General features: G+C 39.5%; 1 protein-coding gene across 1 annotated transcript; it reads left to right on the forward strand.

Annotated features, from left to right (window-relative positions):
* Positions 1 to 8,817: 8,817 nt before the first annotated feature.
* LOC143288490 (uncharacterized) lies at positions 8,818 to 16,865 on the forward strand. Its single transcript, XM_076597055.1, has 5 exons — positions 8,818 to 8,970; positions 9,514 to 9,579; positions 10,427 to 10,621; positions 13,328 to 13,468; positions 13,818 to 16,865. Exons 1-5 carry the CDS (start codon positions 8,890 to 8,892, stop codon positions 14,040 to 14,042), a joined length of 708 nt encoding a protein of 235 aa, XP_076453170.1. The 5' UTR covers positions 8,818 to 8,889; the 3' UTR covers positions 14,043 to 16,865.
* The last annotated feature ends 1,191 nt before the right edge of the window (positions 16,866 to 18,056 follow it).

An 18,056-nucleotide genomic window follows, 5' to 3' on the forward strand; every position in this document is an offset into this window, starting at 1 on the left:
TTGTCAGTGGTGGTGTTTGTCAATGGCTGTTTGTCAGTGGTGGTGTTTATCAGTGGTGGTGTTTGTCAGTGGCTGTTTGTCAGTGGTGGTGTTTGTCAATGGCTGTTTGTCAGTGGTGGTGTTTGTCAATGGCTGTTTGTCAGTGGTGGTGTTTGTCAGTGGTGGTGTTTGTCAGTGGTGGTGTTTGTCAGTGGTGGTGTTTGTCAGTGGCTGTTTGTCAGTGGTGGTGTTTGTCAGTGGCTGTTTGTCAGTGGTGGTGTTTGTCAGTGGCTGTTTGTCAGTGGTGGTGTTTGTCAGTGGTGGTGTTTGTCCGTCAGTGGCGGTCTTTCTCAGTGGCTGTTTGTCAGTGGTGGTGTTTATCAGTGGTGGTGTTTGTCAGTGGTGGTGGTTGTCAGTGGTGGTGTTTATCAGTGGCTGTTTGTCAGTGGTGGTGTTTGTCAGTGGTGGTGTTTGTCAGTGGTGGTGTTTGTCAGTGGTGGTGTTTATCAGTGGTGGTGTTTGTCAGTGGTGGTGTTTATCAGTGGTGGTGTTTGTCAGTGGCGGTCTTTGTCAGTGGCTGTTTGTCAGTGGTGGTGTTTGTTAGTGGTGGTGTTTGTTAGTGGTGGTGTTTATCAGTGGTGGTGTTTGTCAGTGGTGGTGGTTGTCAGTTGTTTGTCAGTGGCTGTTTGTCAGTGGTGGTGGTTGTCAGTGGTTTGTGTTTGTCAGTGGTGGTGTTTGTCAGTGGCTGTTTGTCAGTGGTGGTGTTTGTCAGTGGTGGTGTTTGTCAGTGGCTGTTTGTCAGTGGTTGTTTGTCAGTGGCGGTGTTTGTCAGTTCCTTTACTGTCAGTCCAACCTCCATGACTGCCGTGGTTATATCTCTGTTACTGTCCAGTTTCCGCCAAATTTGTGAGTAGAACCAATATGGGTGTTTTCCGGGCTTTTCTGTTCTTTTTCAGTATTTCCCGGGCCCTGATCGGCTCCAATCTGATTGTCAAAGTGATGACAGGACAGGAACTGATCTTACAACTGATTGTGTGTCTCAAAATCCCATCCACAGCTGACTTCTGCATGTCTTGTTTGCTCCCTGACAACCTCCGTCATTCTGATTCCCTTGCATCTTTTAAATCCCGTCTCAAAACTCACCTTTTCCCTCAGCAATAAGTTCAATTGTGGCAGGTCCACTTCCTTTGCGTTAGCTGTGCTTGACTGGGAGTGTATACACGAAAGGCAAGAGGATGTCAAGGCAATCAATAAATAATTTTGAAGGGAAGGGATCAAGTTCACATGTTTTAAGTGGAGAAGAGAGAATTGTGCGTTTGACTACATCTTGAGTCACTGGAGTGAACTGGGTGAGAGGTCGACCATGGAAACAAGGTTCTGTGAAAGGAGGAAACTTAGCTAAGGAAGAGTCAAGGTTGTTTCTTATCGTACTGACTTTTTCCTTAACTCACTCAGTACGGCCAGTCCTCTCTTCTCCTCTACACAGACCCCTCGTATGTCCAGTGGGTGTCTGAATGACCCAACCTTTAGCTTCCGTCGTCAGAATTGTGGTATTCTTTGTCAACATTCACCTCTTCAGTATAAGAGCCTTCCGCTTGCAATATTTTGATGATGGTAATTGGGGTGAAACGCTGTTAACGTCGTCTCTTTCGCCGTTCGTATGGAAAGAGTTAAAGTATTGTCAGGCTTTTAACTGAGATGCAAATTTGAATGACTAGCTGCGGAGTAAAATGTTTTTGAAGCGCAGACGGAGGAAAGCATATATCGCCTTCCCAGAGTCCTTTTGGTACGGTTTTCCTTTGCCCTCTGTGTGCCTGGACGTGTCGCTCAAGAATTGGCCTGCACAGCCACCCATATAGGGCTTAATTGTCGCCTAGCACCTTCTCAGTGATCCTCGGATTCTCGGAACCTGCCATTACCATATCATATAAACATAAAAGTAACATTGTTTGCACATTCGATATCCTCCTGGATGCTGTGTCAGAGTCAGTGTTGATAGCTAGCTGTTGGATGAGATTGTGCTCAACACAGGGGCTCCACTGACAGGTGTGTGTCCTATCTCCCACACTATTTTCCATTTACACTGACCATATGAGATGTCAGACTGTTTTTACATCACTTTTCAAGTTTGCCGCAGACGACATGGCCCTGGTGGGACTTCTGAAAGACGAGGACCCCTTAGTTACATATTTTACTCAAATTTATATTCTGAGTACATGGTGCAGAGACAGCTTCCTAGAAATGAATGTTGGTAAAACAAAGGAATTAGTTATAGATGGAAGGAAGACAGACTGGTTTTGCACCCGTGACACTGAACGATGATCATGTGTGCCGTGTTTCAAATATTTTGGTACAATGAGTGACAGAAAACTTTCTTTTAATGAACACACAGACATGATAGTTAAGAAAGCCCTTCAACGTGTATGCCTGTTGAGGAAGCTTAGAGCTTTTGATGTCAGTCCAAATATACTTCAGAACATCTACAGAAGTCTTATCGAAAGCATTTTAATCTTTAACATTGTTTCTTGGCATGGAAGTCTCAGGATGAAAAACAGAGGACGGCTAACTCGAACTGTGAACATGACTGGCAAAATTACCGGAACAAAACAACTGTCCTTAGACGATCAGTCAGGCAGTGAGGCGGAAGGCTGTCCAGATTACAAATGACTGTTCTCACCCTCTGTTCCCCTGCTTTGAAATGCTTCCCTCTGGTCGGCGTACGATAAAATGCCGCTTGCAAAGAAAAACATATTTAAAAGATCTTACAGCGGTATCTGTCTTAATTAAACGCCTCCTTGCACTGACTAAACACAACTATCGTACACGTGACTTATATTTCAATATCTTGTTATTTACAAAATTCAGCTGTTATCTGCGCATGCCTGTGATCTATATCTCGATTTTATGTGCTTTAACAGATGAAGTGATTTATTCATTTAGTATTTTATACATGATGCATGATGTAGTCTTAATATGCGACTTAATTATTTCTAAACTTGAATTGTGGCCATGGATGTGAGTGAGTGAGTGAGTGCGTGCGTGCGTGCGTGCGCGCGCGCGCGTACGCGCGTGTGTGTATGTGTGTGTGTTTGTGTGCCAGTGTGAGTCCGCGTGCGCGCCGCGAACACATGTCAGCGTGTGCCAGTGTGTGTGCCGTGTGTGTGTGTGTGTGTGTGTGTGTGTGTGTGTGTGTAAGGTTTCCTTGTTATTATATTTATCCTCCCCCCTCATCTCACCTTCTAATTTAGTTCGTACCCCCGACCCCCACCCCTTGTCCATCATTTAAAAAGATATGTATATATCTAATGCAGTTTGATTTTAAGATTAAGACTAATTAACTAATGTATCAAGTTTGTATGTCGATCATTTGTGTTATATTGCTGACAAATCTACTGCGATGTCAGTTGAAAGTGCAACGCCGTTCCGTCACTATTTCCCAAACTGTTTCCCACCATGTTCGTGTGTGTTCAGATTTAATGATGGAATGAATGTCTCCAGTTTAAAAAGTTTTAATCTCTCTTAAGATATTTTCTCTAAGATGGACGAGCCTGACCCTGACGTCGAATTTCTGTACTCTGGTTCACTGAGACAATAAAGTGACTGATTGATTGATGCCGGCCGTGCTTTCAACGGGTGGAAAATTCTATCGCACGTGTCTCACTGACTGAGCAGCGGCACGTGACATTTTAAAATGCAGTTTTATGAGTGCATCATTTTCCCATGTCTTTTCACATGTTAACTCTTTCACAGTGAGCGCGGCCGAAAGAGAGGGGGCGGGATCGAGGGTCTGAGGGGGATGGGGGGTATGGGGTGGGTGTGGGGGGGTGGGGGGCGGAGTTTCCGGCATCGTCAGTGATATTGACGCACTTGTACGACATCACAAGAAATTAACATTGGCCGCAGATAGCTACACCAACCATGCAGATAAACCCAAACTTAAAACACGTGTCATTGACTTTCAATGCACACATACCCAATTTCATGTTTCCCTAACCAGTGATAAAAACCAGCAGAAATCAATGTTGAACAAACACCGCGCCAACGTGTGAACAATAATTGGCATTCTGCGACCCATGGCCGCCGCGAATGGCAGAACAAAATGCCCAGCCAGTTTTCGTCGGACTCGCACTAAAGTAGATTCCCTCTTGTGGAAACAAGAAAGCAGACAAAACGGTAGCTGTTTACGGAAAACGACCATACGAAGAACTTAAATAAATGCAGTGGCGCATGCAGGGTTGAAGACCATCACCAAATCTCACTTCAAACCATGGCATGCCAGCCCCAACTGAAGAAGACAGCTTCCACTGACTAGAAATCTAGACCAGTTTCAGATTCAGTAGCTCAAGGAGGCGTCACTGCGTTCGGACAAATCCATATATATTACACCCGCACATCTGCCAAGCAGATGCCTGACCAGCAGCATAACCCAACGCGCTTAGTCAGGCTTTGAGAAAAACAAACAAACAACGACAACAACAAAACAAACCCACACACACACAAACAAAAAATAAAATAAAATAAAATAAAACAAAAAGAAATGAGTAAATAAATACATAAATAATAGATAAATACATAAAAGAAGAACTACTACGAATAATAATAATATTTATAAGGCGCAAAAACTTGATGAAGTCAACTATAAGCGTACAAAAAAAAAGACAAAAAAAAGACAACAATGATGATAAATAAGCAAATAAATATAAAACATGCAGACACACATTCACACACATATGCATAACAGATATGCACCAAACATCTAGACCAGGTGAGCTGAACCGACTGCACAAACGATCTTCAGTTTCCGTCGACTACTGAGTTTCATTGACTGCTGAAAATGTTCATCACAAAACCAACTTTGAACTGTAAGCTGGATCGCCGAAGTCAATGGGCTAGCTTTCGACGACAGAAAGGACGCATTAAATTTAATCGCACAAGTTTAATCGTGTGCAAACGCTACCATAAAATTATACATGTTGTGCCGTTTCCTCGATTTGTGTCCTTGTGGTGGAACGCAATTCTGGCGGTGACGCGGAGCAGACATATTCTCCATCACTGCAGAAACCTCATAAGTCTGGGAGAGAACTATAGAAAACAAGCTGCGTAATTATATGGGCCTGTGGACAAGACCGCCCGTTTCTTATCTCAAGTTGGGCTAATAATGTAAACAGCGAAAAATACGAAGGTGAAAAAAGGTAAATACGATGTGGGGAAAATAGCATTTTAAACTGATCACAAACGATCGCGAATGAGAATCACGAGACAATGCAGGCTCTAAGGTTAACAAAAGGCTAAAATCTAATCGCCTCAATCATTCGTGTTATGATCATGTGATGTGAATGATGTCCCTTGAGATGAGAACCAATCACTATTTCTTGTTGTAGAGGGCGCGACAGTCTGGTGACACTTCAAACGGAATATTCCGGGAGAAATGACATATAAAAGTGATAATTGTAAACAAGAACAACAGACTACAGCGAAAAAGAGAAAATGACTTTCACTTTCCTTGATGGAGCAGTAGCAGCAAGTGTGATTTATCCTGTACTACCAAGATAATGCTGGCGACTGTAGATCTAGTGCGAGTCGGAATCTCCATTGCCGTTTCTTTGCTCCTGTGCACACTGCGACTGCGAATTATTCTATGGGCAGACGCAATTTTTTCCATAGTCACGGGTTCTTTTGTTATATATTATTCAAAAGAAACCCTTGCGGAGGTAAGCAATGATTTTATCTATCTGCTTATTGATAGTCTGTCTTTCGGGACTTAAAGATGCAAAAAGGCTAACGCCTAAGCTATAGCCAGTATAGGCCGTGATAACCGTTTCCCGTTCCTGACAGCTTGAGAGCTAAGAATTTAAAAGTTGTATTTGACCAATCCATGCAGCACACCAACACCAAGCCGGTGACAGAATAATCAACAAATGATTGTGGTCACTCCGTAGAAGGGAGGAAGGAAGGGTTCTAAGCCAGCGACAGAATAATCAACAAATGATCGCGGTCAATCCATTGAAGGGAGGGAGGAAAGAAGGGTTCTTTATCCTGGAAACAAAAGATTAACAATAAAATATATATGCTCTCCTGCTTAAGCATGCATTCTGATTCAGTATCACAGATTAAAGCTTTCTTTTGTCATGCAAGTGACCTGTTTGGCATTACGTTTCTTAGTAAAACATTGAACTGCAGTTTTGGATATGATGCTTCAGTTCTATAGTGTGGTTTATACATGTAGCCTATATATTTAACATTGTTATCAACAGATTCAGAAAAGGTTGTGAAATTCATTCTGCAGCAGGTGCACATGATATAAATGGATTCACCAGGTTCACTCAGATTTTTGACTCATTTGTGTAAACGGAGTGAGTATATGTTATAACCCAGTGTTTGGTTGTCTGTGTCTGTGTGTCCGTGGTAAACTTTAACATTGCCATTTTCTCTGGAAATACTTTGTCCGTCAATACCATATTTGGCTTAAAGATAATAGGAAAAAAATCTTCACAGTCAGTGAGTCATACCAATGATATTGATAGTTTTAAGTCTTCCGAATTAAGCCATATTTCCCATATCGTTAACAGTTTAGTTCGCTGAGGCCATTTCCGGGATTCTGAAAAGACCATATTACCGCATCCCAGTTGCAGTAGCGTTGGCGATGGTGAGTAAAGAGATGGCGAGACCTAGTTTTTCTTGTTCGCAATTAAATGGAAAGAAATACAAAGTCTGGACAGAACAGATACAGTGACGAAGACTACATCATCGACATGTTTACAGTATATGAATCTTTTAAATTGGATACTCAATTAACTAGAATAAACATAAAAGAGAAATTGAATTGACCATGTCATACTTTTCCAGTGAGTATGACTAAACTTGCACATCTATCAAGATCCAGAGAAAATGGCTAAATGTTGCAGTGTGATTGCAGTGATGGCAACGTCTCCTTTACCTTGGACTTTAAAGAATTCTTAAATTCCTGAGATACACTAAAATGATTTAAAGGGCATTATCACTTCGCTCTTAAAAAAGCATCTTAACCCTTTCACTGCCAAGAAAATAAGATTTTAGTGAAATCTATTTGCCAGGTTTTTTTTTCACAAAAAAACGGGTATAAGTTTTCAAAAAAATTTGTGCTCTTTGTTATTGGAGAAAGACTCATAAAAACATATATTTTCTGAAAGGTAAATGAATAAAGAATACAGAACATGATGTTTTCCCATTTTATATATTTTCAGTGACATGCTGTTGTTTTGAAATCAGTGTTTTGTTTTTTGTCACATTTTCAACTTGTTCATTACAAACATTAGTCAGGTAATTTGCACAAAAATATAATATTTTCTAGACAAATGGATATCTGCATGCACAAAATCATACTAGAACAACCACAATAATTTAAAAAAAAAAAGAGATAGATACACAATGCATTGGGACATCTCCAAGTGAGCAGATGGATGTGAGGCCACACCCCTCAGTCTCCCCCCCCCCCCCCCCCTCCTCTTCACCCCTCTCACATGGTCACTTTATCCAGTTCTCATCAGACTGCGTTGGCTGAGTGCCAAGAAAATAGCTCACACTGTGTCCTGCTAATAATTCGGTCACTTTCTGTCGGCTGCTACAGCTGTACAGCCGGCATCACGTACTGATAGTTGTATCTTGGCCACTCTTTTGATTGCTCCCTTTATTTTCTATCAAATCGTCCTATAAATGTTCATCACTGTCTTCTCCTTCGAATTTAGGCATCAATTCTTTCTGAGCATCAGCTAAAGAAATCACTGTCTTCTCCTTCAAATTTAGGCATCAATTCTTTCTGAGCATCAACTAAAGAAAGAAATCTTGGTTGATTTAGTTTGCCATGATCGCATGCCTTGAGCACTGCGTCAGTCCAACATTTTGTTGAGCGAGCAAGGAGAGGAGTCCGGCAAACACTGCGGCCAGTAACCCAACCAAAACGTTCAAATAAAGGACTGCCTCATGACATAGATGGTGTTTCTACTAATTCTAGTTATGAATAGAGTCTAGAAAGATTCCCCAAGCTAAAGCTACCATCATTTTTGTCAATGAACTGAATGCAAACCAGGGAAAAGCCAGAATATTTCTATGACGAGTTTTCTCGTCATTATGGCAGTGAAGCGTACATGCTTGCGCTGATGAGTTATCTCATCATGTAGGCAGCCCAGGGGTTAAATGTTAATTTTTGGACATCATTCATGAATCCTCAATAGTGCAGTGACTAAGACAATATCTTCCCACCCAAACATGCTGGGTTCGAATCTGCGCTCAGGCCTTTTTTTTTCTTTTTAACCCAAAGCAGATGTATTGTTAATACATTTGTATTAACAAATACAGAACACATTTTAACAATTACAATTATGAAGATAAAATTACAATTATGAAGATAAAAAAAAAAAAAAAAAAAAATTCACAAGTGAGTCTTGAAGACCTAGCCTCTCTTGTTTATAATGTACTTGACAAGATGTGTGAACAGGATTTCATTTAAGCATGGGCATGATAAAGATTATTTGAACAAAAAAATGATGTGACAATGTGCTGACATTATATTCTAAAGAACTGCCAGTGTTTGATATTTTGTGTTCTCAGTGACTGATTCTTACATGAGTTTGGGGGTAAAATGTGTGTAGGGGGTTGCATTCAGAGTAACACTTTGTTGCTCTGACAACAGTTGCCATTTTTCTCCCCCTGCTTTTCACTTTGTGAGTTTGTTTAGATCATTTAGCTGGGAAAAGCAGCAGAGAATTAATTTTCCTTATAGTGTTTAAGTGAAGAAGTGGTATCTGCTTCTTGAAATCATGATGAATTGTCTAACTCATAACTGTTCATGTGCAGGCATTTGATCCTGCATCAAACCCAGTGGTGGATATACAGCATCAATTTCTGCTATGTACCCGTGTCATTCTGCAGCTGATGCCTGCTTTTACATGGATTGTGTGTCGCAACTCAGTAGACATCACCTGCAGAACAGCCATCACACTGTCTCGCTTAGTGGTCAGTAGTGTTACACACTTGAAATCTGAGCACTGCCTGGTATGATAAAAAACATAATGATAGGCCCTGGGAAAAGATCATGAGCTCAAAAGAAATTTTAACACTTTAGATCAGATATCCAGTTAGTGGTACTATTTGCTACACAACTGCATATAAAGTATTGATGTATACACATATTATGCATGCTCATGTATATGTTCAAACACAACATTTATGCATCCACACACATACACATAACAGCAAAAACATTGTTAGATTAACTTTACCTTCGTTGTTCATGTTTGTCAGTGTACATGATATAGATTTTCCTTTAAAAGACATCAGTATGCATGATACAGGACAAACTATCATTGAAAGAAAGAAAGAAAAATATATAGATATGCACATATGTTGACAAAGGGTTATACATTACTTTATAAATTGTATATGCTGGTTTATAACACAGACTAGTGATATATTGTATGCATTCTATTTGGAAGAGGAATATTTGACTGTGCCATATGCATATTCATTTCATGTAAAAATGAAATGTGAATGTTTCAGAGTTATGCTGGATCTGCTGTTGTGATGTCTATCGAACACAGTCGTATTAGCAACTTCTCAGACTCTGTAAGTACAGAAATTTGATGGCTTTCTATATTTCATGTCAAAACAACATTTTACATCACCAGTCAGTTCTGGGGATATTATTGGTATTAGGTTGTGTGGGATACTGGGAAATTCTTATGCACTTAATCCTTTCTTCAAGCATCTATGTATTGATCGAACAGTAACATGGCATCTTTCTCCGGAAAAAAAAACATGGAATCATGTGGCAAGAATTCTATATTCAGGGTTCAAATTTTGTGGGTGCCTGGGTGCAAATGCTACGAAAAGTTGCCTCAGGCAGGCAGATTTTCTGTCGAGAGTGCCCAGTTGGCACTCAAAAATTGATAGAGGCAAAAGAAAATTAATTAAAAGACATACCAAGAAAGCAAGCTCGAACATGGTCGATTGAAATGTGAAGCGTCGTCTGCTGCAGCTTGCTTTGTGGAGCAGCATCTTTGCGCGTGCGTGATCAGATGTTGACGTTCATGGTGTGTCAGCGACGAACGATGTTTCCCATCTTCAATGTTAAAAGAAAGGCTCCCGAAACAGAGACAAAAGCTCAGGATGACAAAAAGAATAAACAGCAGGAGTACGAATCAAAGCGTCAGCACGTGTACAATGACGCCTGGCAGAAATACTTTCCTTGGCATCATTTTATTTCATTTTATTATGCTGGCACCCAAAACCACAATTGGGCACTCAAATGTTTTGTCCAGACTGCCGACTGGCACTCAAACAAAAAAGTTGAATTTGAACCCTTATATTGGTTGTGTTTTGGTTGCATACAGAATCGCTTATGGTAATATAGGGCTGTTGTGTAAAAAGACAGTTTGTTAGAAACCATATTTAACATGTCACCTCTGTGCAGCACCTGTTGTACGGTATTCTGCCCTGCTGCTTGTGGTCGATAGTGATGGCAGTGCAGCTGGTGCGCACAGGCAGCCGTGTCAACATCCACATCCGTCAGGTGGACATCAACAAGTTCTTGCGTTTTGACCTCTTCATGCTGCTCCTGTCTGCTGTGGCTGACCTGGTGGCCGTTACCTATTTAGGCGAATATGTGGTTAGTGCAGTTTGTGTGTGGTTAGTGCAGTTTGTTTGTGTGTTTGAAGAACCAAGCGTAAATCCTTAAGGAACACATTATACAAAGAGGGAAATTAATGCTTGATCATATTAATAACAGTGAAATTAGATTATTATATGGATTGCAGTGGAGTTCACTATGATTAGAAATAACGTAAATAGATCTTATTCTAAAGTATTGACTGTTCTCTGTTGAATGATTCGTAATGTTGATATGAGAAACCTTATTGAAAATATCGGGATGTGAGAGGTAAGTGCACTTTTCCATTTTATTAACAGAGATGCTAACTGTTACAATTTCGCAGTATTACGCTAGACCAGTTTGTTCTGACTCTACGCCAATGTCAGAATTGTTCCAAGGAGTTCATTTTCGACTGTATAGCATGTTCGCATGCTTTCCTGTTGTAACATTACCCAGATGCTCTAGGCCTATCGATCATAAGGCCAGGGCAGTCACTACTAACTTTGGTCTCAGTGTGATGATGCTTAGCTAATCACGTTTGTGTTTACATTGAAACAGCATTGCGTGGACCAATCAGCTAAATCGTAGCAGTTACACTGTGTTGCAGGTAGGCGCAAGTGTATGCCTTGTAGATAAAATGTATGTTTGCTGATGTGGCTCGAAGTCTGAGTGTTCCTACCAATTTCAAAATATCCCTACCAAATTTCATGATTGTTCCTGCAAACACTTGACAGGGGTTGGAATTGGGGTTGGAATCTCCGTATTAGAAAAAGAAAAGAAAAAAAAAAGCATCTTGTCAGTTGAGTGTGACTGCGGCAGAAAAGCCCCAGAGGAGCTTCTTGAGATCTCTGTAAATCTGGAGAGAAAATGGGGGAGGGGGAAAGGAATGAAACTGTGGTATCATGTTGCCAACAGCAGCTGTTGCAATGCTACTGTGGAATTTGACCAAAAACAAAAAACAAAAAAACAAACCCAAACCATAATGATGGTAAAAGGCCTGTTTCTAATCTGTTCTGTGTTGTTGGAACTCTTGTGCCAAACATTATGCGTTATTTAGATCCGGCTGAGAGTCAGTTCTGAGTTCTTTTGATGAAATCTCACTTTGTATTAAAAACAATGAACAAACAAATGTGCTTTGAATCAAAAACAACAAACAAGAAAAGCAAGGCCTTTGGGACTCACTAGTGATACACACTGAAAAAAAAAAAAAGTTTGTTGAAATGTGTTCTCTGTTCGTTATTATATAATTATTAAGGCTTCAAAGCAGATTCGAACCACTGATATTCGGGTGGTTTTGTGCACTGTGCTAATGTGGCATTCAACAATGACGTTCAAAAAATATTATTTGAGCATGTTTGTTTTGCGGAATAAACAGTAGAACGGTAATTGGAGTGAAAACGCTGTTTAAATCATGTTATTTTGGTATATCTCGGGCATTTAAGAATTTCTTTCAAGTCCAAGGTAAAGGAGACGTTCCCATCGCCTGAAACAGAGTGCAATATGTGTTTGATATGTATAGATCTGCAGAAATCCTTGTTCCACAAGCATCGTAATTACGACACTGTCCGTTCAAGTTCTCTTTTCTGTTCATTCTAGTAAACCAGTATCCACTTTAAAACATTCATATGCAGTAAACACGTTGATAATTATTTTAAAAATTCTTTTAATTCGGCGGTAAAAGAGACATTGCCATCACGTCAGGTTTTGCAACATGTCAAGATCTGCACAAACCAGTGTAGACAAGGCTGACCTTAGTGAAATTGCCGATTCAAATTTTCTTTTCTGTTCATTCTAGTTAATTCAGTGTCCACTTTAGAATATTCATATGCAGTAAACACGTCAATAATGTAGTTAGTGTCAGTGTATGTGTTCAGTCCAGAATTTGTATTTCTTTGCTTTTAATTGCGAAGAAGAAAAACAATGTCATGGCGTCTGCTAACAAGACGTTCAGGCAGCTGCAAAGGGGAAATGGCATTTTCAGACTCCAGAACCAGCATCAACGAAATAAACTGCTGATGTTTTGGAAATACGGTTAAATTCAGGAGATGTACAACCTATTCGCATTATTGGTATGACTGTGAAGAATTTTTTTCCACCTATGTTCAAGCCAAATTTGGTATTGGCAGACAAAGTATTTCCAGAGAAAATGGCAGTGTTAAAGTTTACCATGGATACACAGACACACACACACACACACAGACAACCGAACACCAGGTTATAACATAGACTCAGTTTGTTTGCACAAGTGAGTCAAAAATGATTCACTCCTGTCCTTGGGAGCATAACATGCAATGTTCAATGTGCCAAATGTTTTTCACACTAAATTTAGTATATGTTATTTTGATCTGGGATCTATAGTCGAAGTACCAAGATTCACCCTTATTACATGAACTGTTTTGTTTTATAACAATTTTAGGTTCAAAGGAAACACTGTTCTTTCTTTAATGTATTAAAAAAAAAAAAGGCGAGTTAATGTTGACTCCTGCAGAGCAGTGGAACATTCATATTCCTGCACTGTTATTGGGGTTTGTAAACATTTTCTTAGTCAACTTCAGTGGATCCAGTTTGATTGCTAATTGAATATAGAGAAAAGAAAAGAAACATACAAATATAACCTTTCACATTTGCATTGATATGCTCTTGTGCACACACGTGTACATATATACAAGCATTAAGAACAGTGGGAGTGATGGGGTAAATAGGACATGATGTGAACTGTTTCAGGGCTTTCCAGTGGATGATTTGCATGCCTACCTCCATCGCATCAATGGATGTATGTACCTGGGCCTGACCAACATTCCCTGGATTGGCCAGCGCTATCGTTACAGCGAGGACAAGCACACCATCCTCGTGTCCAGAGTACTGGTGAGTACGCTGCCTTGGGAGGGGGGGTGGGGGGTGTGTGCATATTTTCTGTTGGATTCTTTGCTTTCTTAGGTTTCTGTCTGGAAATGTTTCATGAGTCTCCTTTCATGTTTGAATGTCCATCACATGTACATTTTCGTGTGTGCGTGCAAAATTTGAATATATATAAAAGTGATGATTTTATCAGCTGTTGTGGGTGTGACCTTAAAAAACAACAACATAGAGGTCATTGAATGTGTGACATTAATCTTGAAAGTAGAGACACAGGTGAGAAGTATTTGAGTATGTCTGTCCCAAGCACCAAGGGTGTTAAAGCAGGAAAAGAAATGAGGGTTTGCTTTCTTTGCAGTGTCTGATGATCTGGTTTGGTGGAGTTGGTTTTGGCATTTATAAGCAGCTGGTCCCCTTGGATATCAGCACCTACTTCTTCATGGGCCAGATGTTTCTGATGTTTTTCCCTGCACTGATCGCCATCATCATCTGCCAGAACGGACCGTTCACTGCCGCCTTCTGGTCCTCGCAGCGCAAAGCTGTCTCCATCAATCAGCAAGGACAGAACCAGAGAAGGGCCTGAGTCTGGGCACAGTCCTGTGTTGTCACCATCTACACTTTCCCTGCATATTGAGCGTATGGGCAATAAAGAGGCGATATACAGTGTCTACTGATCCGATTTTCTAAACTTCTACAGAGTGCATCAGAATGAGACCGTTTCATTTGAGTGAATCAGAATGGTACTGTTCTAGACAGTTCCACCTCTTTTTATCCCTCATTGTCTGTGGTGATTTTGGGTGGATGAACAGAGAAAACACACAGCCGTAAATTGTCATACTCTCAAATTCCGAAGTTAAGGTGCATTCATCATGCATTGTGAAAATTGTGCTGGATTATAGCCATTCATCAGAAGGTGGCATTTGGCAATCAGTACAGACAGGAGGTGTTGTACATAATCTGCTGTGTTCAGTTGTCGTTTTTTTTTTTTAATGTGAGCTGAGTGACTGAATGTTAACCACTTATTACCACTCTCACCCTTTATTTTTGAGGTTGGAATTTAGAAGGAGAAAGAGTTTTGGTTTAAGCAGAAAGGAAATGTAGAGTGTTTGCTTGGCAGTTTATTTTGGGTTTTTTTTTCGGTTTTTTTTTTTCTCCACTTGTTTGAGTTTTTTTTTTTTTTTAAATGAATGCATCTTTCCAATTCTGAGTTGTTAGCAGTGTAAATCTGAATCAGTCGTAGAATGTGCTTCCCACATTATCACTCTGTGCTGTTCTTGGTGTGCATGACCCTTGTATTTGGTTGGGATGAGGGCAGTGGGAACGAAGCTCACGCTTCTACTGTTATCACAATATATTACAGTGTTGCAGTGTTAATTTCCTTAAAGGGCTGTTGATTTTGAGAGAACATCACAAAGGTTACCTTCTGTTGTTTTGTTTTTTTGTTCTCTTCCACTTTGTAAGAGGGGTTGGGCATCACACCAGTTATGTACTATATCTACATAGTAGCATACTTATGATGCTGTCTTGTCATGCAGATAAAAGTTCTATAAGTGATGAAGTTCTGAAAATGCGCACACTGGACAACACACATCTAAAAAATTCACATAGAAATACTGGTACTTAGAATTTTTATACAAAATGAAAACACAAACCCTGGACAACACACATCGGGGAAAAAAAAAATCACAGAAACACTTTAGAATTTTTTTATTAAAAGAGCACATCAGAAAACTTTATTAAAAGGACTTGTCAAAAGCATTGTATAATTGTTAGAACATGCCTGTTGAGTAATTCATTCCATTTGAATGTGTATACATGTTACCATATGCAGTATAGTTTTTTTAGCAATGGGATAAAATGCTGGTAAAAGTACATAATAAGCAGAGAATGGTGGCCATTGTGAACGAGCAATTCGCTCCAGCCAGAAAAGGTGTTTGATTGGCTAGCAGACGACAGACTAATAGCGAGACATCTTAACACTTAGTTGCTGTGAAATTTTGGCCAAGAGGAGCAGACCGATAGGCCTGGTTTGCATCAGACATGGTACAGTATATGACACCAAACTATGTATCAGTTGTTAAAAGTATGTAATAAACACTCCTAAACCCTGAATATTTTGTAACATAAATCATTTGATGATAAAAGGAGTCATTAGATTACACTAAAAGAAAAACTGATCCCAAATTAATCTTTGAAAAGATTTGTTTTTTTTCAATTTTATAGTCAAACAGAAAGAACAACAGTATATTATGCAAATGATAGAGGGAAAGTGAAAATGTGATATTAAAGCCCACACACTCAGGTAAGTCATACCAGCAGTTTTGTATGTTTGCATACAAAAATAAAGCATAACTGCATGGAATGTATGTCACCAGTCACAAGAACAAGCTGGGTTATCACTGATTATGGGTATGTCAACAGAAAAAAAACCCCAACAGCACTGCATATCGAAAGGGAATGATTTCGGGTTAAAAACAATTGTTTCCAAACATGACAAGAGAAAATCTGTTCATTTACCAACATTGGTTTGCTTAAGCTGAAGGATAACCTGATGTCAAATAAGTGTACTTTGGAAAGAGTAGAGCATAAAAAACAAATATACTGAAATTGGAGAAAATGACATTTTTACATTTTGCCTTTCATTTCAGATGGCATAAATATACCTTTCCTGCTTATTGTGTAGATTGCTCTCTTTCTGTATATATATTATGTGGATTGCTCTCTCTCTCTCTCTTATTGTATGTTTATAAAAAAAATTATTTTTTTCCCTTTAAAATTTGTTATTCATTTATGACGTACCATCTCCATTTTTGTGTGCATGTGAACATTGCATAAATCTTTTTTTTTTTCTTTTTTACTTCATGAATACTCTAAGAACACCCAATCTTTTTGATTTATAAAGCAAGGGTATATATACCAACAAAACTGAACTTGATTAGGGTTGTATTTTGATTACCTAGTTTGTGTAAATGGTTGATTAAAAAAAAAGGTATGGAGGCAAATACCATTTGACATTGAAACAATTGATGAAAACAAAATACATGTCACCATTTGGTATCTAAAATATGTTATCTTTATTGTTTATAGTTCATCCAGCCACGTGGAGTGATGGCCTAGAGGTAACGCATCTGCCTAGGAAGAGAGAGAATCTGAGCGCGCTGGTTCGAATCACGGCTCAGCCACTGATATTTTCTCCTCCACTAGACCTTGATGGTCTGGACGCTGGTCATTCGGATGAGACGATAAATGAAGGTCCTGTGTGCAGCATGCACTTAGCGCACGTAAAAGAACCCACAGCAACAAAAGGGTTGTTTCTGGCAAAATTCTGTAGAAAAATCCACTTTGATAGGAAAAACAAATATAACTGCACGCGGGAAAAAATACAAAAAAAAAAAGAAAAGAAAAAGGGTGGCGCTGTAGTGTAGCGACGTGCTCTCCCTGGGGAGAGCAGCCCAAATTTCACACAGAGAAATCTGTTGTGATAAAAAGAAATATGAATACGAATACAGGGCTGTATCAGGCCTGAAAAACTATAGATACTGATTCCATACAAATTGGAAGGGCAAAAAGTCTGGAAAAGAAAATCAGGCACATGTGCAGTCAAATTCAATCACATAAACCTAGGACATGCCTCTGATATTGATCATTCCATATGATTTTCGCTGGAGTGGTAACTGGAAATGTACAGAATGTGTATAGGAAGTGACGTCTTGATTGAAATTGGAAAAGAAAGTCTGTAAAACTTACAAGTGGTATGTCTGACCTCAGTAAATGTCATTGGCATTGGATTCAAGGAAATGAGAAGACATTTTGAAGTTGTGCACAGGCAAAACATTTTGTGAACTTTCTCAGCAATGTTTTCATTGAAATACACATAATGTTGAAATACACATAATGTTGTTTGAAGAGTGTTGAAAAATTACTTTCTCTTCTAGACAGAGTGTGTAAATAAAACTTACATGTGTAGTTTAGATAGGCAACAAGTGTGAGTGAATTTGAGCGCAAAAGACCAAGTGAACAGAGAGGGTCTAAGGGGATGCTGAATGATCAAAGCTTTGTTTTGTTTCTCACATGCACACACTTTTAATTTTCAGTTTCTCAAGGATGCTGTCTGTGTTTGGACAATTTCATATACGCTACACCACATCTGCTAGGCAGATGTCTGACAGAAGCATAACTCAACATGCTAGTCTGGCCTAGAGTACATGCAGATATATTTGCGTGTGAGTTGATTTCTTCTATATGATTTTGCCAGAGGACAACACTTTTGTTGCTATGGGTTCTTTTTCAGTGTACCAAGTGCACACTGGACCTTGGTTAATCATCTCATCCAAATGACTAGATGCTGAATTTGATTTCCAGTCAAATTTGGGAGACAGGGCGAGAAGCGGGAATCGAATCCAGACCCTCATGGACACTGTATTGCTTGGTAAGCATCTCAACCATTTTTCCATCTCCCTCCAATACGATATATGAATGCACGAAAGTTCACATTTAAAAAACAACAGCACATAAGTCAACCAAAGAAAGGCAATTTTCCATCTTTCGGAGTTTCATTACATAAGGTGAGAATCAGAAAGATCTATGCAAAACTTAG

Source organism: Babylonia areolata, chromosome 12, assembly GCF_041734735.1.
Source record: "Babylonia areolata isolate BAREFJ2019XMU chromosome 12, ASM4173473v1, whole genome shotgun sequence".
NCBI lineage: Eukaryota > Metazoa > Mollusca > Gastropoda > Neogastropoda > Buccinidae > Babylonia > Babylonia areolata.

What these genes read in the sequence shown, in the direction of transcription:
- LOC143288490 (XM_076597055.1), top strand. Translation starts at nt 8,890, where the DNA reads ATGCCTGCTTTTACATGGATTGTGTGTCGCAACTCAGTAGACATCACC. An exon ending in TTAGCAACTTCTCAGACTCT is followed by an intron (nt 9,580 to 10,426) that starts GTAAGTACAGAA and finishes ACCTCTGTGCAG; the next exon opens with CACCTGTTGTACGGTATTCT. An exon ending in CCTATTTAGGCGAATATGTG is followed by an intron (nt 10,622 to 13,327) that starts GTTAGTGCAGTT and finishes GAACTGTTTCAG; the next exon opens with GGCTTTCCAGTGGATGATTT.